The sequence below is a fragment of the Coturnix japonica genome, chromosome 14 (genome assembly GCF_054131305.1).
Source record: "Coturnix japonica strain WE chromosome 14, WE-NBRP24, whole genome shotgun sequence".
NCBI classification, from domain to species: Eukaryota; Metazoa; Chordata; class Aves; order Galliformes; family Phasianidae; genus Coturnix; species Coturnix japonica.
In genome coordinates this window covers 5,412,272-5,434,894 of record NC_140676.1, presented here as the reverse complement: position 1 = coordinate 5,434,894, position 22,623 = coordinate 5,412,272, and the positions used below count along the sequence as shown (strand labels likewise).

The following is a 22,623-nucleotide window of genomic DNA, read 5'->3' as shown; positions in this document are numbered from 1 at the left end:
AGCTTTTCAGCCCTTAGCTAAGAAATTACACCAGATTTTTGGTCATTTATCTCCCACTTGAGTTCTCATCAGAAAAGCAAGCGTGTGCAGATTGCAGCTGCTGCTTTTCATTTGATCTTCCCTTCTGCAGTGTGCACCAAATAAGGAAGCTAGTCCTGTTTGAGCAGGGCTGGGTTAGGCTGGTGCTCCTCTCGCTGGGTCAAACTTCCTATGAACACCAGCTTTGCTGCACAACAGCTGGCTCATGGCTGAGGCCTGATTACATTTTGATAAGCACGTTGAATTGGATTTAACTTCACTTTGGCAGGACGTCATTCAAAAAGCACTGGCTGGTTGGCAGCTGCCCTTTGTCTACAGCACTGAATTAGTCTGACTATTAAAAGAAGGCATGAAGACATCAAGACAGGAACAGCTCTGGAATGTGGGAAAGAGGCAGAACTGACTCGTGCAAGGGGCACTGGATCAGTCTGTCCCATAACTAGCAGCCCCTCCTCACTTTATTTAAACATGGTGCAAGAGAAGTCTTCAGAGGACTTGCTCATAGTCCTAAAATGAGCATTAAATCCCCACGTGCCTCACTGCCCTGATGCTCTTATCTATCTCTTCAGCATCTCATGTGCCCTGAAAGCCACAAGGCAAAATTGCTTCAGACTGGGAACTGAGACACATGACCCATCTGGAAGGCTGGAGCCCAGTGCTGATGTGCAGTCTGGCCACCCTGGGGAGGGGACACGGCTCGGTTCACTCCACTTGGCTCATAGCCTGGGACAGCAGGGCTGCAGACTGCAGGCTTGATGCTGCTTAACAAGGTTGGAACCAGCAGTACTGATATCTTCACTATTGCAGAGATGTTTGCTTTATGAATCCAGATGTCAATCTAAGGGTATTGATAGGGACTCTGTGTGACTGAATGTATTTCTCTTCTGTGCTGTCACTGCCAGTTTCTCTCCTTGTCACGCTCTGGTTCAGGCTCACTGTACAAAGGGATGTGCAGCTCTGTACTAAGGCAGTGTGCAAGGCACTCTGAACATCAGTGCGCTTCACCAAACGACAAACCCTTTCCCATCCCCTCCCTAAACACAGCAGCACAAGGAGAGGTTTCAAGAACATGTTTAATGATGGAGGTTTCTACTGAAACATGAGATGTCCATTCAAACTCATCGATTTTTCTTATATAAAAAAAGAAAAACAACCAACTTTTGGTCACAACAACAAATTCTCTTAAAACACCTTTAAACAAAGTTCAAGCAATTGCACAGAACAAAACGCATGGTCCTGGTAACTCCTCACACAAAGACTGCAGCAGCAGAAACTCATCTAACAAAAGAAAAAGAAACCCCTTAATGAAAACCACAGCGTGCCACCCTGCAGAGATTATGCCACGTACAGTGCTTTAGAGGGAGCAGTAATGAACAAAATGTTCAGATGCATTAGCAATTAAGTGTTCATTAGACTTCTACAAGTCGTTTGGAGCTTAGGATAAGCATTGACCTGTGTACAAGTTAACGTGCTGAACAAGTGTTTGCAGTCATCTCCACATCTTCCAGGGAAGGGGAAAAAATACAACCTGTGCATTTCTGCCTTGATCCTGCAGGCAAACAAGGCACACTGACTTCTGCAGTTGGAGTAACGAAGCTGTGATTCTGTGCAGGGTTTTCCTCCGCAGCACAGCATGCACAAAGAGGAAAACCTCTAATTTGCTTGCCCTGTTTGACTCTGCTCCTAGTCAGTGGATTTTGTAAGCGGTGAGCAAGCTGCAGGCAGACATCTATAATAGTGTTTCTTTTATTCTCTGTAACAGAAAAAATGCCTTTAAAATGCTCTTGAACAAAGCGAGCTTGACTACGCAACACAAAACAGCAGCAAATACTAAGACACAATCACAATCAGATTAAACCTGCACTGTAAGATGCACAGAACGTTAAGGTAAAACATTCATGTAGTGGTTAATGGTTATTCCTTTCTGATGAACTAGAAATACCTGAACTAAACAGTCCAAATTATTAAAACTATGTTTCAAACTAAGTCCTTCCTACAATTAAAAAAATATTCTTATATATACTATTAGATGAGTCACGTCAAGTGCTCTTAAAATCTTAACTAAATATAGCTATGGAATATTTACCTGGACAATTTAAATCACATACAGCAACTTTTATAGAGGTAAACATTGCCTCACATTTCCAACAGCAACTGAGCAACATCAAACAAAGAATTCAGGTTCTTTTCATGACCATGAGCAGTGGGTGAGGCCGCGGCCTTTTATTTCTAACAAGAAGCTGCTCCCCTCCTCCAAGCGCTCTTTAGCTTGTGGCACATGAGCCTCTGTCTTCAACATCTGAAATGCTTGGTCCCCATCCACCACTGAGATTCGTCCATGTTATAAAACAGTGGGGTTTTTAGCCACAAGCAAGTGGAGCAGATGGCTTCTGCCAGCTTAACTCTGCGAGTAACCTGAAGTTGGTGGAAATAATTCATTTCAAGAACTGACTCGCCCTTGGAAAGAAGTACCCTTTATGCTCCTCTCATCTTTCTCCTTTGTCACTTGGTCTTGCCCCTCTTTAGTGCAAAGAGGCTTTATTCCCTCCATCCCCACCATTTCCAGAATGCCTGATGCTCAGCTTAATGAATTTGGCAGAATTGTGGACATGAACGTGTTGCCATGGTGTTTGCTCAGACAGCACAGCTCCTGCCCTTCATCACCTCCTCCAGCAAATGCAAAAGGAGCTTTTAACCGAGCTTTCCTCTCAGCATCGTCGCTTCTTTGACTTCAGAAGGATTCTACCTATCTAAATTTAGTTCCTGCTTTTTGAAGTACTTTAGTCCTGAAGAGACACGCTACTTCCTTCAGAATCACCCAGCCTGAATCCCAAGTCTGTTTTACCAAAGTGGGGAAAGATTCTCTAGCTTTCATCTCAACCTGCAGCACTGCTCAACCCACCGGTACTTACATGTTATACCATCCAGGAGACAACCTGCTTGGCCCCACCGTCGGTTCCTCTACTCTCACTTTGAGCTGACATGAAATATTGCTTAGTAACAGTTCTGTGGAATGACTCAAATTCATTCCATGAATGAAAATAGCAGAGCGTTTTTAGATTGCCTTGATGACTAATGGTAACACGACAGTCTCCCGTGAGATTTTTCCATGCCAGCTGAGTGGGATGTTTGCGAAGCCTTTGCTAAGTCACAGTTACGGAAAGCAAGCTACGTTATGGGAGCTACTCTGATGAAAGCACAAGGCTGCTGGGGAAAAGAAATTCCCCTTCTCCTCCTCTTACGGACTGCAGGGCCCAAGGGAACCGTGAAGAACTAGCATAGGTTATAGCATCATGACAAAGCAGTTTAGTGTTCTCAGCAATCCTCAATGCCACCAAAAAAATAAAAGGCAACTCACTGCAAGGATGGTTCTTGGCCAGATACTCTGCAGTCTCCTTGAAGGGTTGTAACTGTAGGAGTAAGTCAAGCAAACATTGGGACAATCCTAAGACAAACAGAAAATGCGTGGTTCCCAAGAAAAGCAGGGTTCTCCAGGCAGCTTCAAAACCCAACGTATGAAGGTATTCAAGGGTGCAGCAAATGAGGAGCAAATGCATCAAAGAGAAATCTGAGCTGCATCTGTGGTTACTCTAAAGGAAAACCACAATGTGAAGAAACAAAACCAGTTAGCTTTGCCTTTTCTAATGACTGCCTGGAATGTGTATGTGCTTGTGGTTTCCTTAGCTTGATCCATCCAGATGCAGCATCTCATTTTATTAGTGTCCTCCCACAGCTCTGACCTCTGCAGCATGAAGCGTAGCAGGGAGTAATGGTTCAAAACGCATCCTTGAGTTTAATGGGATTTGCCAAGCAGGTGGTAAGGGAAAACTTCCAGTTTTTTACAGATCCCTTACATAAAGCTTCCACCAAAGTGGTGATCTTTCTGCAATTGAATCATTCCACGTGAGGAACTTACTTTGCTTAGAAAAAAGGTAATACAGATGATTGGTAGACAAGTTACAGTAAGCGTAGGACACACAACAGTACAAAACACTTTGACTCCCCATGGAAGGGCAGAAAATTACAAAAATATATCTTTTTTTAATCTAAGATTGTTGTAGTTTAGGGCATGTCTGATTCCTCCTATTTCCCTGTGGTCTCGTTTATTGTTGGTCTGGTCAGAGCTCCTTGGGACACTGAAAATGTCATTAGGAAAGCTTAGTGCAACTGTTATGTTTAAAAAGAATCAGTAGCAAGTCAAGAAAACTTTCTGCATGAGTCAGCCTCTCACCTTTTCCCCCTTAAAGTCCTATACTAAACATAAGTACGGCATTTCAATATGGCTTACAGTTTTACCACCTAAAGTCCCAAGTCATTTTTGTAAGGCCAGAAAGAAAATTCCTTTCTTAATATTTAAATGCATGAACTGTTCTACAGTGAGCAAAGTTTAACAGTGACTGAAGTACTGAATTGGGAAAATAAGTCCTTGAGGCAGCTTGATCGAATCTTCCTCTTCTTCCTTCTTCTGCACAACTTATTTAGACCATAATGAGCTGCAAGTTAGTACACAGGGTTGAATCTCATCATGCTTTAGTGACGCAGCAGTCCTCTTAAAGCAAGAGAGAGCTGAGTTGGCAAGGAGGAACTCCAGTCATTCCAACATAGTGGTTTGGAAACCAGGGAACGAATGGTGACGTTTTGGTCAGAAGATTTGTAGCCTGCCATACAAACAGCACCTCGAGGAGATGAGGCTTGGTTTGGTTGTGATGCTGCAGAGATGAAAGCCTCCCCTTTCACAGTTATGGCTTCAGCAGGTCCCTCAACAGCAGAATGCCACCTGGCAGGGCACCAGTGCTCCACAGAACTGCTCTACCTGGAAAGAAGCAGGGGAAATTAGTGCTGTTATAGGTTTGCAGTTAATAGCTCAGACAGAGATAAAAACTGATGTGCAGCCTTCTGCTAACCAGCATGTGTGGATGATCACCTTGCAATGGATTCACCTGCTGACACCCTGTTGCTTTAAGTGCTTCAGGAATTAATGGATAAATACAAAAAAAAGAGAAACAAGTCTTAATAGAAACTTGTTATACTGACATGCATGATGCGAACACCTTCCCATAGGACTGCACTGCCTGCATATAACCAGCTGAACTGGCCAGCAGAACGTGGTGTGCTCTGTAACATGTGTGAGCCAAGTGAAACCGTCCTTCAAAACCCAAATAGAAAGTGCTTTCTAACTATGTGTTTCCTCCTCTACTGCAGATCCACAGGAAATCATAAACAGCGGCATCAAAGCTTTGGCAACTTGCTGTATTTTATGGCAGGCAGCTGACTGAGTCGGTGATTTGCACCCCCTTCAGATGAGGGTAAATGATACACCTCCATTTATACACAACCTGTCACTGCTGCTAGGAAAAAAAAATTAAGCTGCTACAAACCCCAGTGCAATTCACCTCGCATCATCCATAAAGGCCTGAGGCTTTCACTTGCCAAAAATCCATTACAGCTGCTCCCTTGAGAGCAAACACACTGCTTTAACAAGCAGACAATGCCCCACTCCGTTCAGGGCTGCACACACAGTTAGGATCTGGAAAAGATGTATTCAAAGAGAAGACACCAATATTGCAATCGTATATTTTACAAGAGAGGCTCCCAGAAGACTTGAGCACATCAAAGCTGAGCCCAGCAATGGTGATGAAGATGTACTCACACAGTTCAGTGCTATCAGCACCCGAAAAGAGGTGAATCCAGAATAATGTGCTCCACCAGCCCTTTGATGCAGCGTGTCTCTCTTCTAAAAGATCCCACAAGCCCTCCAAAGCCCTTTAGTCCAATGATGAGTGCATAAATGTTTCTGACCTCTTCTCTCTGCCACCACTCTTTGCACATAAATCTTTCCGCTTTCAAGAGCACTTTGGAAGATGCATTCCTAAAATGCTTCTGTGCTTTGCTGGTACTGATGCTGCTAGAGGGAGAGGTGGCAATCCATGAGGAAAACAAACTGAGATTTCATTTAGCTGACAGGAGGGAGAGGGGCTTCAATCTGTCCCAAGAAAAACTTGTGGCTTTCTTTCAGTTCTTATTTAGGAGTCTGACATCTGGGTTGGGAAAATTCCAGCTCTGGTGTTTAAATTCTGAGCTCTTCCTTGATTGCGGGCTCTCACGTGGCACATCTCAGCCCGGACACCAAAAGCTCTGCAGGAACAGTTGTGAAATTCACCCAGCTGGGCTCAGCGAGCACAGCAGGAGCAGAATGCACTGCCTCAAGCAGCTGTATTTCAGCAGGGAGAGGAGATGCTGATCTCCCAGATTACTGAAGTGCTTTCAAAGCGTTCATGTACAAGGCACGGCAGAATTTATTCAGTGCTTGTTTCCCTTTTTCTATTGAAGCTGACAAGAAATCCCCCAATGAATGACGCTAGAGCTAATAAGCTTAATAACCTAACAATTTTAATTACCTTTTTAGAAACTGGTTCTTTTTGCAACGGTTCTAATCTCTTTTTCTCTTATTACTTAAAGCATTCTGCCTGCACTGTGATGAGGGATAAATGAAGTTTATTGGGGGTGTTTGCCTGTCACCTATTTCCTTACTTTACTCTTCTTGAGTATCATGCAGTGCTATCGTGTAGGAGATCAGAAAATCCATATAACTTTATTTCAAGAAGGTGCAGGAAAGTGTGAATATAGCGAACAGGAGAGGAACGTTTTAAAATCAAGACCTAGTGATGGGATCAGAAAGCACAGCAAAGGATGGGATTTGGCTCCTCATCTAACTCATTTTCCAAGATGTGCTCTAAGTGTAATCCCATCATAAAACATGAATCAAATACCTGACAGGTGGAAAATGATGACCAGTGCTGTTCATATCGTCCACAATCAATTGGACATGGATAACTTTCGGCCTTCTGCAGCACAGATTGAATCGGTGATCAAGAAATAAGCATTCTCTATGTTCAGTTTGCTTTCTTTGTGTAGCTCTGCAATAATTTCAGAATAATTCTTCCACTTTTTCTCCCAATATCTCATTCAAAACCAGAGCAAATACTCCAAAAGCTATCCTCCATATTAAAGAAACGTTCCCATGAAGCTTTTCAAAGAGGTGCTAATATCCAAGTGATTAGGCATCTTTGCTCTGTGACAATCTCTGATTTACACTTTCAGCCTCTTGTCACACAGAAATTGTGCTCTCAGGATTAGAGAAACCACTGACAGAATCATTTCCTCTGACTGCAATAAGATTGCAAAAGGGGGCATCTAATCCAGCACCCCCGAGCTTCCGAGACAGGCAGTGGGTGGCTTTTGCCTCCATGGCAATGACTGCGTTTGGTTGAAATCTGAAGTGTCTCTTAAGCTTGTTTCACAGAAGGAGGCAGCTGTTCCTTGGCCTCGTGAAAGTAGAGAGTGGGGGATCTATTGGGAGCCCCAAATCTTAAAGCCTCATCAAAAAAAATGTAACAACCTTCATCCAGCAGCCCAATTGACACTGCCTGCTGTTCTTTGATGCCTCTGGTAAGGCTGCAAACAAATCCTTGCAAGGACAAAGCATGAAAGGAAAGAAAATTAGCTGCATGAGAACAATTGGAGAGGTATATGTGGCTTCTCTCCTGTTGCTGCTATACACTAACTGCCTTTTAATTACGGCGCTTTGCTTGAGGGACGTGGCTCAGAATCTTAATTAATCCCCCAGACACAGACATGTCAGTGTGCACCTCTCAACAATCTGGAGGGGACACCAAACAAACCAGCCCAGAGTCTACCCGCATCATTCTCAGCAAAGACTGAGGCTACAGGCTCAAAATGAGACTCTCTATGAGCTGTTCATCAGCTTGAGAAATATGTCAGTACTGAGGTAATATTTAATGCTATTTACAAGGGGCACCTAATGTAATCCAAGGTCAGCTCTTCAGGAGTCCCATTACAGCCATGCAGGTAGCAGCCCTGTGAATCTGAAAGCGCATAATTGTCCTAGAGCCCACGAGTAACATTTGAGCTGAATGATGCTCGTAGTCCATTGTGGCCCTATTGCACTGCATTTTGGAAACCTCATTTTCCATTTCCGCTATGTTTTAAATATATTTGTGGTGCTTTCCTGCTGGAAAGCATTGGGCAAAAGCCGTAGCAAGTCACAACTTTCTGGAGAATGGACTCTTCCTTGTACTTTTACAGCCTTTAAATCACCAATGAACAGCTCCAAAGAATACAGCTAATTTTGTATGACTTTCTGGAGCCAGGAAGACTTCAGAAATTCTACGTTTCAGTGACAGAAAGTTGGTTTCTGTAGCGGATGTGGTAGCACATATGTTAACAATATTGAGTGATGTGCTCAGCCAATAGGCTTATCTTTCCCTACCAGCATGTCATGAGGAAATAAAGAATTAAAAATAATAAATCAGAATGACACCTTTTGGTCAGCCTTAGCACTGCACCAGCAGATCCTCCCAGAGCACTGGGATGAATGAGGTTCAGCTTCTCTGAAAGCAATCCGTGGGATGGTACAGTCACAGAAGTGCTTTATGTGAAGCAGCACCTTGCCAAAATCCCCATGCCAGGAACTGGTAGCATAGACAGGGGCCAGAAGTCTGTTGTAATACAGGCCAAGTTAGTGCTGCTGCTCGGAGATTGATTGAATAAATCCAAACAACTGATAGTGACTGCTGGCAAGGAGGCACCTTCATCTGAATATAAAAACAAACACATAAAAGAGAGAGCATCCTAGCCTGTGGGTGCTTGTCAGGAGGCACCTGTTGCCCCTCTGTCCCCTTCACAAGTGCTTCCAGGTTGCTGCGGTTCATTACACTCTGCTGTGGTTTAGCTAATAAGCTGAGACAGCAATATCATGCTGTTCCTTATGCACCAGCCCCAGTGACGACTGTGCGGGTTGACCTGACGTGTTTGCACTTTCTTGATATAAAGGAGAGGGAAAGCAGCTTTCCTGCTGCAATAATTAACAAAGGTTCCTTTAAATCTTCAGGCACTTGCTGAACGTCTAAAACAATCCTATCTGTGGGTACCCACATATCTTTACAGCTCCTTTTAACCGCGGACAGGCATTAAGAGATACCTCTCTTTACATGATCTTGCTGGAATCTGCCTCCAACTTCGAAACAAAAAAAAGCCTTAGGTGGCATAAGTTAATTATTATTCTTTGATGGGGTGGGGAATTCCAGCTTCTGCCAGGTCTTCTGTTAATTCACCAAGCACTGAAGGCACATCTGAGATGCTCTCTTCTCATCTCAATACAAGTGCTATGAAGGAGTTCTTGACTACTTTAGGGGGGATTTTGGTGGACAAACTTGCATTGCACGATTGCAAAGAGCCTGTAGGGGTTAACAGGAGACAGAAACTATTCGAGATGTGGTCTCTGGGAGGCACAAAGGTAGCAGGAAGCAAATGTATCTTCAAAGGAGCTTTCTGATGCTCAGTCCTGCTAAGGGGATGTCTGTAAGATGATATTTCTCTCTAGACTGAGGTAGCACTGTTTGAGCTCGAACTGTATGCCTCAAACAGCAAAGGCTTCAGGAAATATGGGATTTAATAGCTGTTGCACTGTGGCAGAAAGGAGGAATTCCCACAGATGAAGAGAGGGCAGGTTGACTAAGAATCAAAACCCCCTATTGTCACTGATTGAATAAATCGGAGAACAGAGCATCATACAAGGTGAGAGCCATTTTGTACTGCAAAGGAACCTACAAACACAAATAGCCTTTGGGAAAGCATCAGTACAGCATGCGCTCCACATTACACGACTCTCATGAGTCAGAGACTTTCCAGCATGCTCTCCTCTTTGTTTATCTAACATTTTACTATTAGACATCTTATCCTGAAGCACTGCCATGATGGAGAATCTTCTTCTCTCTGTCTTTGAAAAATCCCTCTGATGTTGCTACCATAAGGTTGCAGAGAAAGTACTCAGTTATTTCTACTTAGTGAATAGGAAGGAGGGCTGTTGTAGGAGGCTGTGGTGAGACAGATTTCTTCAAGTTTAACAAAGCCTGGGTCAAACAAATTGCTTGAGGAACAACACAACCCGAAATTATTACTGTAAACACAGAACAGCTACAGGGAATGGCAGCAGGCTGTCAAGGACTTCAAGGAGCCTTCTAATTCAGGCATTAATTATGTTTAGCAGCACAACTCATACCCTTCATTGTTTTGTAACTTCCAACTATAGCCTGACTTTTACAGAGAAATAATGCAGTTCTTTTGATAATGACCAGCAGAACGTGTGGTGCTGTGTGTTTTAGATGCTGGCACACAAGTGCTTAGAACAAATATGTCGTTCCCCTTTCTTAAGCTAAGAGATGGGCAATTTGAATAAGGTCTTTTAATAATTTTCCAGTTAGGAGTTGTCAAGATCTGCATTTTTATAATTAGAAAAGCTTATTTCAGCCAAAGAGAGATAGATTTTAAAGTAGGCAATATTTGGTTAAGAATGCAACTCAAGTGCTGCATGTTGCTTGATGCAAATAAAAGCAAGAGGTGCAGATACCCTCATGCCATAAATTAGTGTGCAACATCATTGCATGCTGAGAGTCTGCCAATAAATCTCAGGTCCAGAATAGGCACCAAAAGCTTTGGGTTGTCACATTGCCTCTACATCAGAAGAGACAAACACATTTAGGGAAAGTTTATTGCTAAGGGGTAATTGCTGCAACATTAGGGAGTTACCACAGTCCTTTCTCTGTCACAGAACAACACTTCAGTACATATGAATCCAGAGGTCAGTGTAGATTTGCTACTGTTTTCATCCCTGCCATACTGCAATGACAGTGCCGCTGACAGAGAGTCCTCTATCTAGAATGCATGTAGGCACTGAGAGTGTGCAGGAATGGCTGCTGTCAACTGCTGGAGAGGGGAAGTTCAGTCTGTTAAACCTTGTTAGCTATGTGGGGTGTGTGTATCCTACTGAGCTGCTCTGCAAAGGAAAGAGGAGGGCAAAGGAAAGAGGGAGCCTCAGGGCAGCAAAGTGGTTTATTATAAGAGGAGAGTATGGAGCAGATGTGTGCTGAGAAACTAGGCACAGGAGCTGTAAAGGAGAGTTATAAGTCTCAAAGTGAAAGGGAGACAGTGATTGCCTCATCTCTGTCAAGGAGGCCCAGCAGAGAGGAAAGAACAACCTTTCCTAATAAGAGCTCGGTAGCAATTCTGACTGGATGAGCTTGCAGCCATACCTGTATTTCACATCAAACACTGTTGAGTCTTCGTCCTCATCATCTTCTTCATTCAGAGGAGCCATTTCTACCCGCTCAGCTGGAGTGGTGATTATGTCATACTTCCTGGTCTTCTTAATCCTCTTTCCTGACCTGAAACAACAGAGGTGAGAAGGTTAAGATTCATGTCTATACAACATTCCTTAGAGGATAAAGCTGTTTCCTGTAGACACAAGCCCACCAACATTGAATCTCACCAGTCTAAGACCTCCCCAGACACAAAGGCCATGGAGCCAGTCTGTATCCTGTCTTCCTACTGCCTTTCCAGGGCTCCCATTTGTGCCTGTCAGTGTATAGAACCATTTCTTGTCAACTGCAATCCAGATCAAAGTCAGTTTTTTTTCACTGCTGACAATCCAGAGATCATTTGGCATCCAGGGCTAGCACTGAGCAGCAATCCACTGCATCCTCCTGCTTCCGTGCTCAGTAAGCCAGGCACAGCCTTAATCAGCAGAAGCAACCAGTGGTTTAGAGAATGTGTTTAAATGGGAAAGCTCGGGTTAACTCTACTGAGATGAAGGAATTCTGAGTAGGACTCTAACTAAGGAGCAAAGGGGTTGGTGATATTTGGGTACAAACAGCCTGCTCTCTTCTTTTCTTGCTGATAGCCTGGAGCAAGGCTCCTCCAGCAAAACCCCTTAGCCTTGTCTGAGAAGTTCTGTGCTCAGTGCTGTGCAAGTGCAATGAAAAATACTCAGCTGTGATTTGCAGCTAACCATACCAGTCACCTCTCCTCCTGCAACAGCCTCATGTTCCTTTTGAAATGGAGATACTCACTTGCCAGGATTCTGTAAGATCTATTTTCAAATACTTACTTTCAATTAACACACAATTGGCACGCGCCTTTTCAGCTCATTCCCTGCCTCTAGTCTGAACTGGGTGGGTCCTTTTCGCTTCACCTACTTCTCCAGTGTATGTTAGGAAGGTTGCACTGCCTATGTGTGAATCCAGTTTCATGATCATGCACTGAAGAAGGTGTTGATGTGTACAGCTTGCCTTCAGGGAGGAAAGTCTTTGCAGAATTTTCCCTTTAATAAAACAGAACTGGCAAGTGCAAAGCATGAGCTGGTGCAGGCACAAGCAAGCAACCCCTAATTTCTGGTCAGGAGTGTGCTTTCACTGTCAAGAAGCCTTGCCCTGGCATGTTGCACAAAGTGTGTTGGATTCCACACTGCCATTTTTGCATCCAGGACACATGTCTTAAAAGGAGTTACACAGCAGGGAGATCCATGTTGTAGCCATTACCAAGAGACTGGGACTTGGAGCTGTGCTTGCATCTGTTCAGGGCTCCACCAGAGCTGACTGCAGTGGTCCCTTCTGGCCTTAAAGTAAAGGAAGTTTAAATTAGTGAGAGCTAAGAGCTCCAGTCTCAGTGCTTCTGCCCAGTATGGCTTTTGGCTGTTAGTCTGAGGCTGAAGAAAGAGGTCCCATCCCTTGGGACGGTGGTGTTTGCATTTCTTCCCCAAATGGCTGCAACAGAAGCACGAAGACAGGGTTTTTCTGTCACCTAATCCTTATAGCAATGTGTGCTGCTGTATCTCACAGAGCACTAGGTAGGTTGTGCCATTACTGCTGTTGGTGAAACAAGCCATTTAATATCCAGTACAATAGGACTCTTAACCTAAACACTTGAAAATCTTTTTTTGAAAGCACTTGTCTGTATTATTTTGCTTCTCAGCCAAGACCCAACAGCTAAGTGATGCAGGGAGGTCTCAACTTACAAGTAATGCATTGCTTTTACAGGAATCATTTGCTCACGCTGTGAAGCATAAACACATACAAAAGCTAACCTGTGTCTACCTGTCAGAACCAACGAAGCGCAGTCTTAGCACTTTGCCTTGTGTCTTGCAATAGCTTTCCATAGGTTCCCAATTTAAGAGCCTACCTGCATATCAGGTCCACGTTAACGAGAGGCAGCCTCCCTCATTCCCTTCTTATTCTGCAGAGTTCATCTTAGAACAGTAACACTGGAGCGTCTGAAGCAATTACTGCAGAATAGCTATCTTTAGAAATGGCAAGCTAGAACCCTTTAGCCTCCAGCAATTAATTAGTCTATTTGGGCTCCACTTTAAAGGGGACCTGAAGCAGAACTCGCTGCACAGTTATCTCTTAATCCTCTGTAACCCTCGCTTAACCGTAGCATTCACTTAGAAAAAGGAAGAAGTTGGTTTTGCTGGTTTTTGGCTCAGCAAAAGGCAAACGATTTTCTCCATCAATTCGACACCATTTTTCTGAGCTAATTTATCACAAATCTGTGTTTTGTGGCAGCCCCTTTTCTCACACTGGCTCATTTGGACAACTCCCCAAGGTTTCATCAACACCAGAATCATTACCCAGGCTTACTTTGAAGGAAAGCATTAGGACTCTCCCTGTACACGTGCAAAACAGGCCTGTCTGTTGGGAAACTGCAGCACATGAGAAGTGCTCAGCCTCGGTAGGATCCCTTTAATCATCAGTGTTGGCAACGTGAAAGGAAAAGCACTTGATCCAGCGGGTGGGACCAGACAGTATCTTTTGTCTGCAGGCAGACAGCAGCGTCAGCAGAGTAGAGCAGGGAGGAACTACAGAATACAAATGTTTGATGAACTTTTGAGACCTCTCAGATGGGATGAGGATACGTCAGGCCTCGTGGGTCTATTTTCTATGCATTATTTTGTGGTGGTGTTTTTTTTATATATATTTTAAGCGAACAAGAAAGTGCTGAAAGCTGTGGTCAGAGTATGTCTGTGGCATAGCAACAAGGTGAAACACTCCGAGTGATTCTGTTTGGGTAGGAGTAGTAGTGCATGTTTCAGTGCTTTCTAGCTCAAAGGTGTGTTGCTTCTGCTGTCCAACTCCAGCCACCTCCTGTAAGTAGGAGTAAGGGGGCAGAGGCAGCAGGGCAGGGTTGGTGCTTGGGATCAGATGAAGGAGGTGCTGCGGAATGTCTGCACTGTGCAAGTCCCAGCATCTGATGCTAATGGCTCCTGATGGCTTTAACCCCAGCTCTGGAGCCGACATACAACCAGCATGGGGAAGGAAAAAGAAGCTGGCTTTAGCCAGAAATATTAGCCTTCCACTTGAGACCCGGTATTGCTCCCACCTCAACCAGCCAGCTTTAACAGAAGGCAGATTTAGCGAGTGCAAAGCTTAAGTGAGACAGAATGAAGAAGAACTGATTGGACCTGACATGGAGGCCTGCTTCCAAGCGCTCCTGAGCTATTCAGCCTCAGTCATTCTTGCTTATTTGCATTCCCCTTGGGCTGGAATGCCTCAGGCACTGCACACCAAGCTGGTGTCTGGCCTGTAAGAAATCAGTTGTATTCCCTTCACCACACAGCAAGGGGAGGGAGGACACGCAAAGATGGGCTGGAGCAGAATGCTGACTTTGTGTCTCTGTATTTTGACCCGGGGCTATTTAGATCAAGCAACAGTCACATGCAGAACTCCATCCTTGGTTCTGAGGCATCATGTGGTGGAGTAAACGCCCAGGTCAACTCACTGGTTCATTACATTATTTACGCTTCTCATCTATTTTAGTCAACAACCCTGATATTCAAAGATAATGCTTTTCTTGACCCATAGAGAGAGGTCTCTGTATTTCTAATCTACCATTTACTCTTCCTGCCAACAGCTGCAGAGGTAGAAGGCCATGCCCTGGGGAAGAAAGGAGAGGAAAAAGAAAAGCCACAGCTATCCCTTCATAGTAGAATGTTTATTGAAGTCTGATTAAGCCAGCTACAACCCTCCCCCCTACAAATGCAGCAACGCTGTACTGGGAGCCAGTTTATTTCCAGTACATGAATTTCCTTAGCAGTTAAAAAGTATGGAAATACTAAGCTGGGGAAATTCCAGGCTTATTAGTGGCTGATGAATTAGATCAGTGGTATTTCATTACTGTTGATCAGTCTGGGTATCTCTGCTCTCTGGGTGGTGCTGTACATACTGAAGTTAAACCATGAAGTTAAGGCCTCATGCTCTTAGGATATGTATTCCCTATTGCAAACCAAAGGTGCTTTTTATAGCAAAGTCCTTGAGATGGAATATATACGGTCACAAAAGCAAAGTGCCAGCTTGCTTAACAGCATGGCTAATAAGAGGGTCTGATTGGGAATAACTTAGGGAACACCTAAATGAGACATTGCTGTGGTTCCATCAAACCCGCAAGCAATTAAAATACATCAGTTGTGGTGTTACTTGTGTACTTTCAAACATTACAGTACAGTCTGACTGGACGTGCTCAGGAACTACCCTTCTTTTATAGGACAAAGCTATAGAAATGTTTATGATCTACCCAAATGCTTTAAGCCAGTGAATCCCAAAACAAGAAACAATCTTTGCTCTATTGTGACTGCTCAGAGAGCTACAAAGAGCCCAAGAGAGCACTACATGGAGCTCATCTCCCTTCCTTCTGCCAATTTGCTGTAGTGCTCAGATCAAGTCTTACTAGGTACACGGCCTCTGAGACCCAGGACAAGTGTCCCATTTGTCTTCTCTCTGTGGCCCTCACTAAACTGCACAGAGCTTAAATGAAGCTTTCCATCTCAAGTCACAAGTCTCTGCTTAGCGTATCCTTTTTTCTGCCATTTGAAGTCCTTTTAACAGCGATGATTTCTTTCCTGTTCCTGACAGAGGTCTTTTCTTTGCTGGAGTACCCTAACTGGTTATAATATGATTAGTTTGAAACCAGTGCAGCTCTCTGGGGTTAAGGCTCGGAAGGCCCAGAGCCACTGCCAGCTTTTAGAACAATGGGTCTTGTATCCTGTGATCATATGCCTGAACCTTTCTCTTCAACCGAAGTGATTTATACTGGTTTTGCAATTACTGGAAAACCAAGATGGTATTTGAGGAAGGAATTGTAATGATACATGTAACGCAGCAAAGCAACAAGTAACAAAACGTGCACGTGGCTTTCCCCTAAAAATACAGGCGAGCAGCAGCTGTTTCTAACCTGGGCTTTGTTCATTCGAGGGCACGTCAAGACACATAGCAAACGCTATTACAGATGGTGCTCTGCACCTACAGCTCTGGGTTGCTTTCAGCTGGCACATTTGAGCAGATGTAACTTCTCCTCTTTACCCAGAAGGCACATGGCTGTATGTGCTGGTAGACCTGATCTGAAACATTCTGTTTTCTGGGAGCTGATCCCAAGGATTGTACTACAATGAAATGAACTGAGCTGCACCAGGAACAGAAAGAAATATTAGAATACGAAGGTAGAATCCCTGAAATACAGTCTTAACAATAGAGCCGGAAAGTGGGAAATCCATCGGTCCGTGTTCTAGTTAAACAACTACCACGGAGTAAATAACACAGAGAGAAATACATTAAAATGAAATTGTAGAACAAAATAAAATCCAATGCTGGTGAGAAAAATATCTGGCCGCTTGATAGTTCATTTCATCTCTACAATTCATATCTGAAAGGATAATTTACTTCCAGCAATCCAGAGCAATTTCACAGCAAAGCTTTAATCAAAGATTGGATTCCAGCAAAATCTCTTTAATAGGAATCCATGACACTTAAAAAAAGAAAATAATAAAAAAAAGCAATGGTTTTGACTAAGCAGGAGCAAAGCTCTTATTCTGGTGGAGGAAAGCTTTACATTTATTGAGGGTAAATCCCTTATCTCTTTTGCAACAGCATCTCCTCCAATCTGTTTTGTCAGCTACAAGTGTGACATGGTACAAACATACCTGTTGGTGTTTTTGTCTCATTTCCCAGCTGGAATAATTGTTTATTAACAAGTGCTCTGACTGATAAATGGTTTTTGAAGCCAAAAGCTTCACTTCTCATTTTTCTTGCAGGGCCGATTAAAAACACAGGAGAGATCTCAGAGGGATTCTTCTTTCTTAGCACATCTTTAATGCAACGTTAACTCTGACAAGTTGCATAACAATGACTTTGGCATGGGATAATTCATCTACCATTCCAATGTGACTTTAATGCGCACCTATTTCTGCTGATTATGGCATAGGGAAAGGTCTTTATAGGCTATCAGTTTGCATACTTTGGCTTGAAATACTCAGACTTATGCCAGATCTCCTTGGTACAAGGTTTCGCTTTATATCCAGAAGAAACTGCGGCAGAGGGCATAAGCCCTCCAAGGGCAGAAAGAGTGAGGGCTATAAATCTCTTCTGCAGTTACTTACAGACTTGCTAATTCTAATGTTTGTCCCCTGGAACTGCATGAGGTTGAAAAGCAATCGATGTTATTAAAATCATTATTTTTGATATTTTACTTGCTTCTCCTAACCCACTTCAGTTTAATGAGCAGATTTACTCGCGTTGGCTTTGCCAGCTACTGCAATACGTAATGGAATTTAGTTAAATGTCAGTTTCTTTAGAGAAACGGCAGTTCAGATCCTCTCAGTCTCTAAGTCCACATTTAATAACACTGCAGTTGTGAACGCTGCTGTTCCTAACACAGAATTAATTCAGAAACAGGAGAAGGGGAGAATTCAGCTGCAGCCACCGTGTAAATACAAAGGAGCTGCTTGGAAACAGAACAAGGAAGAATCTGCAAACTCTGCTTGCTCAGTCACTTCTGTCACCTCCAATGCAGCGCACACCTCCTTCCTGCTCTGCTTCCTGGTCAGTGAGCTGCTCCACTTTCCAGGTGCCTTCCAGCCTGTACCTACAGGTCAGATCACTGCTAACTACTGAGAGTTTGTAATCTTCTCTGGCAAAGTTAGGAGTGAACAGGCAATAACTTTGTCATCTGCAAAACAGGAACAGCATTTAGCACTGCACGGGGACTCTCACCACTACTCGGAGCTAAACAGTAACACTAACGGTGCCAAAAGGAGATTAATATTCATTTTTATTTCTGCTGCAGCAACAAGCCAAACAGAGGACTGGCTTTTTAAAGCAAATAAGTTTAACTTGTTCTTGTTCCTCCATGTAGATGTTAGATAAGGTTCAAGGACTGCTGGCCTACCTCAAGCACGTGCCAGCACCAACCTGCTTCAGCAGCGTGACCGAGTGGGCCTCCTCTGGCTGCACCACACTGTGTGGACCAGAGATGATCACCAAGCAGATGCAGACCTTCACCAAGCTTCCCTTCTTGCAGCTCTGTGAGCCATCAGGAGCTTTTTCCCCTTTTGAAATGGGTGTGGGAATTTGCATCCATCAGCATCTACTCTACAGGAACACCACGGGGCATCGTTCCAACCGATGTACTGCCATCGACTTCAGGCTGGGCCTCCTGAATCCAAGCCTACCTGCTTAAGCTTAACTTAAAAAAGATGTGTTCTATACCTGGTGCGACTTCTACACCACGGACATCTGCATGGCCCCAGCTGCAGACACAGCGCACAACTGTGAGGCTGGAAGGCACCTCTCCAGGTCACCCTGTCCCATATAGGCTCACAGAGTCCACTCGAGCTGTGAGTGTCTTCATGGCCAGAACTTCGTGGGGTCATCTCCTTCACAGTAACACAGTAAGTGTTTTCTTACATTTGGATGGCACACGCTGAGCACGGGCAAGACACCACTAAGAACCCGGATCCATCTCCTTCACACCAGGTAACTATCCGCACCACCCCTCCAAAAAGTGCCTTGAACCCCCCCATCCCCTTTTTTTTTCCTCCTTTCAAATCAAAGTAGAGCACACTGAAGGAAAACCTAATTCCAAGGACCACTGGGCCCCTCAGAAGTGCCACAGGGCGCTATAAACCTTTCCCTTTTATCTGAGATCAGGCTCGAAAAGCAGACGAACAGCTGAGCGGCCCATCCCACCGCCCCTTCCCGCACAGCCCGAGGCCCTTCCCCGGGTAAACGTGAGCCGAGGGCCGGGCGGCACCTGCCGCTCCCTACCTGAAGACACGGAGCAGCAGACAAGCGATGAGCGCGGCCGTGAGGGCGCAGGCCCCGATGACGGCGGCCTTCAGAGCGGAGAGATCTCGGAGCAGCGCGGGCACGGGGCTCAGCTGGGCCCGGCTGTGGTTGCCGGCCGCTCCGTGCGGTTCTGCGGGCAGGCGGCTGCCGTTCACCGGGCTGACCGCCACCGCCGGCGGCTCCCGGCTACAGCGGGCTTCATGCAGCGAGAGCAGCAGGCAGGCCGCGATCAGCAGCAGCGGGACTGGAGAGCGCATCCTGCCCGGCTACGGCCGCCACCGCGCCGAGCCCCGGAAGGCAGCGGCGGCCCTGCCCGGCCTGGCCCGCCTACCGAGCGGCGCCGCCCTCCGAGCGGGAGAGGCCCGGCCCCGCTCACCGCCCCCCCGCGATCCGGAGGAGCTGCATGAGGTTGAGGTGAGCGTTGTGTCCAGGTTGTGCCCGATGTTGGAGTCCTGAGCACACCCGGGGCTTGGGCACTAAGTGCTGCGGGCAGCGACTGAGGGACTGAGGCCCCATCTGTTGTACTGTGTCCAGGTGTGGAGCCCTCAGTACTAAAAAGACATGGAGATTTTGGAAAGGGTCCAGAGGAGGGACAGGAAGATGATCAGGGGGCTGGAGCACCTCCACTATGAGGACAGGCTGAGGGAGTTGGGTTTGTTCAGCCTGGAGAAGAGAAGGTTGCGGGGTGACCTCATTGCAGCCTTTCAGTACTTGAAGGGAACTTACTCCCAGGAGGGGAGTAAACTCTTCGAAAGGGCTGATAATAGCAGGACTAGGGGAAATGGTTTTAAGTTGAAAGAGGGAAGATTTAGGTTGGATGTTAGGGGTAAGTTCTTTACTAGGAGAGTGGTTAGGCCCTGGAACAGGCTGCCCAGTGAGGTTGTGGATGCCCCATCCTTGGAGGTGTTCAAGGCCAGGTTGGATGGGGCCCTGGGCAACCTGATCTAGTAAAGGTGTATGTTTGGTGGCCCTGCCAGGCAGGGGGGTTGGAACTACATGATCCTTGAGGTCCCTTCCAACCCGGGTCATTCTGTGATTCTGTGATTCTGTGATTCTGAGATGGGATGGTTCGGTCTGGGATGGTTTGGAGGCTCAGGGGGAGAAAGCTCGTTGTTCTCTGTGCTCTCTGAAATGAGGCTGTGGTAAAAAGGGGGTTGGGCCTTCTGACTCAGGTAACAGCGATAGGATGAGAGAGAACGGCCTCAGGTTGTGCCAGGGGAGGTTCAGGTTGGACTTTAGGAAATATTCTTCTCCAAAAGTGGTGATGCATTGGCATCACCAAGGATGCCTAGGGAGGTGATGGAGTCACCAGCCCTAGAGGTGTTCAAGAACAGTGTAGATGTGTCACTGAGGGATCTGGACAGTGGGCAGTATTGCTGGTAGGTGGATGGTTGGACTGGATGATCTCAGTGGTCTTTTCCAACCATACTGATTCAGTGACTCATATAGGCCGTTCTCTCTTACCAGTGGGAAGCAAGGAGGAAGGACGCTTAGAAGAAAGGCTGACGGCCTGTTCCCACCAGCAATGGAGTGAAGGGTGAGGCAGGACTGGGAAGGAGAAAGCTATCACTGCCAGCTGGGAGCCAAGCAGACAGGCTGAGTTTCACAAGCAGCACTGCACTGACTGACAGATGTCATGCCCAGGCTGGCCTGCTTTATGTAAGTCAACCATTCCTGTGTTTAAAGGGTGCCAGAGGCACTAGCCAGCTGGTAAGGATCTCTGCAGTTAAAGGGTGTGTTAATCCATAGTGACTGCTCTATAAATACAGACTTGGATCTTATTACTTGTCTGGTGAGCTCATACGGCACGTGTTTCCTTAGCAATTGCTGCCGTTGTTGACTTAAGCAAACAGATATGCTATTAAATGTTCACCATCTCTTGGTGCCCACTGAGGTGTTTCAAGAGTCCATACCTGGCTTCTCCCAGAGACTCAAACCTGTTATGATGGCTCTGCATAATCCCTTTTCTGCATGGGGCTGCGGTCTGGGAAGGCTGTAAAGTGGGACTTGTCCCTGTGACTGATTTTACTCTTTCAAATGTGCAGTAATTCACACCACTTAGGAAGCCTTCTCAAAAACGAGAGTAAAATTGAAAAACATTTTGCTTGAAAATTTGCCTGCTTTCTGTACACGCCACTGGACTCTTGGGGAAGAGGTTCAATTATCTTGTTTCACTCTTGTGTTCCTCCAGAGACATCTATCTAAGAAACAGATTGAGCTAATTTTATTTTTGTGTGCCTATTGAGTCAATGGGGTAACACCAGAGATGAATGTGGCCCAATGGGTTCCTTAAGAACTCATCTGCTCCTTATTCCAATACCATTTCCTTGCCAATAACAACTGTTTTTAATTACAACATGCAACATCTGTCCAAATATAAAATGAAGTGATCACAGAGTTCAAGCTGCGATGCATTTGCATGGGCATTCTCATGGAATAAACCTCGCTGTGTTGCTGATTCAGCATCTTGCATCTGTTAAACTGAAAGGATTACTAAAACAGATTTACTTCTTTTGCCTTCAGCAACAATATACACTGATTGCCTTGACTTTGGGTCTAGTTTAATTTATGTGGTAATACTTGGCATCTATCAAATGACAGCAGTCTTTTCCTTAAGATTCGTGGAAATCACAGTTGTGGCTGTGAAATTAATCCAGGTGTGCTGAGTATTTGAGCAGTGCCATTAAGCCAGACAGCAAGAATAAAGAAGGAAGCCAATGCTAAGGGTACCTCTAGGACATAACTTAGTTTTGCTTGCCATGCGTTGTATCAGATTAGCACAAGTTTCACTTCTGCAGAATAGTTGCTTGTGTCTGGGGAAAAGGGCACGTTGCCACAGAAATGAAGTGAAGGAAAGGAGAAGAAGGAGCTGATTTCCTTCCTATTAAACTCCGCCTAGACTTGGAGTTTATCATGGCAGGGTATAATCTGTGTGTGTGTGTCAATCAACTTTGAAAAAGAGTACAAAGAAGTAGCTCTGCTGGCAATGTGCAGTCGGAAAGATAGCAGTAAAGAATGTAGGGTTCATAGGCTTTCCCAACCAATTGGGATACTGTATCAAACACCACCCACTCTGTAATAAAGGCATCCTGTGTTTTCTGCAGGAAGTCCTTTGGTATGAGGAAATTTTGACATGTCCAATGTGCAGAAGGGCATCTAAACTGTCTGAATTGGTCATTGTTCCAGCTTTATTTCACTGCTTGTTTTTGTGTAGTTTCCCAGTTTCCAACATGGGGCTCCAATTTATTTCTGTTCAGCAAAAGCAAAGAATCCAGCTGGGGAGGAGGTCAGATTGGTGATGCAGACTCTTTCCCAAACATTGGTGTGAGCACTGCTCACCTAATTTGTTATTTGTAAACACTGACCCTGATGCTGGCCCTGCCTGTTGTGAGATGTTTGCCAGCTGCTGCTTTGCCTCTGTCAGATCTCACTGTGCCTGTATGCTTCCATTCCTCTTGTAGCTCAGTGCTTTGCCGTATAATGAGGCAGAAGGTGTAGGGCCTTCCAATGTGAGAACTGATTCTGGCTTGTCATGAGGCTTCGGGTCCAAAAATGCATCTATCATTTACTATTGCTCTTATAAGTGTTATTAGAGCTTTGCAGTGACATGTACTGG

The 22,623-nt window shown here is 45.1% G+C and overlaps 1 protein-coding gene across 1 annotated transcript; it reads right to left on the bottom strand.

Moving 5' to 3' along the window:
* Positions 1–1,094: 1,094 nt before the first annotated feature.
* Positions 1,095–19,327, bottom strand: FAM174B (family with sequence similarity 174 member B). The gene is made up of 3 exons (XM_015873118.3): positions 18,987–19,327; positions 11,151–11,282; positions 1,095–4,852 (listed from the first exon to the last, which is right to left on the bottom strand). The coding sequence occupies exons 1-3, from the start codon at positions 19,262–19,264 to the stop codon at positions 4,849–4,851; spliced, it is 414 nt and encodes a 137-aa protein (XP_015728604.1). The 5' UTR covers positions 19,265–19,327; the 3' UTR covers positions 1,095–4,848.
* Positions 19,328–22,623: the final 3,296 nt, after the last annotated feature.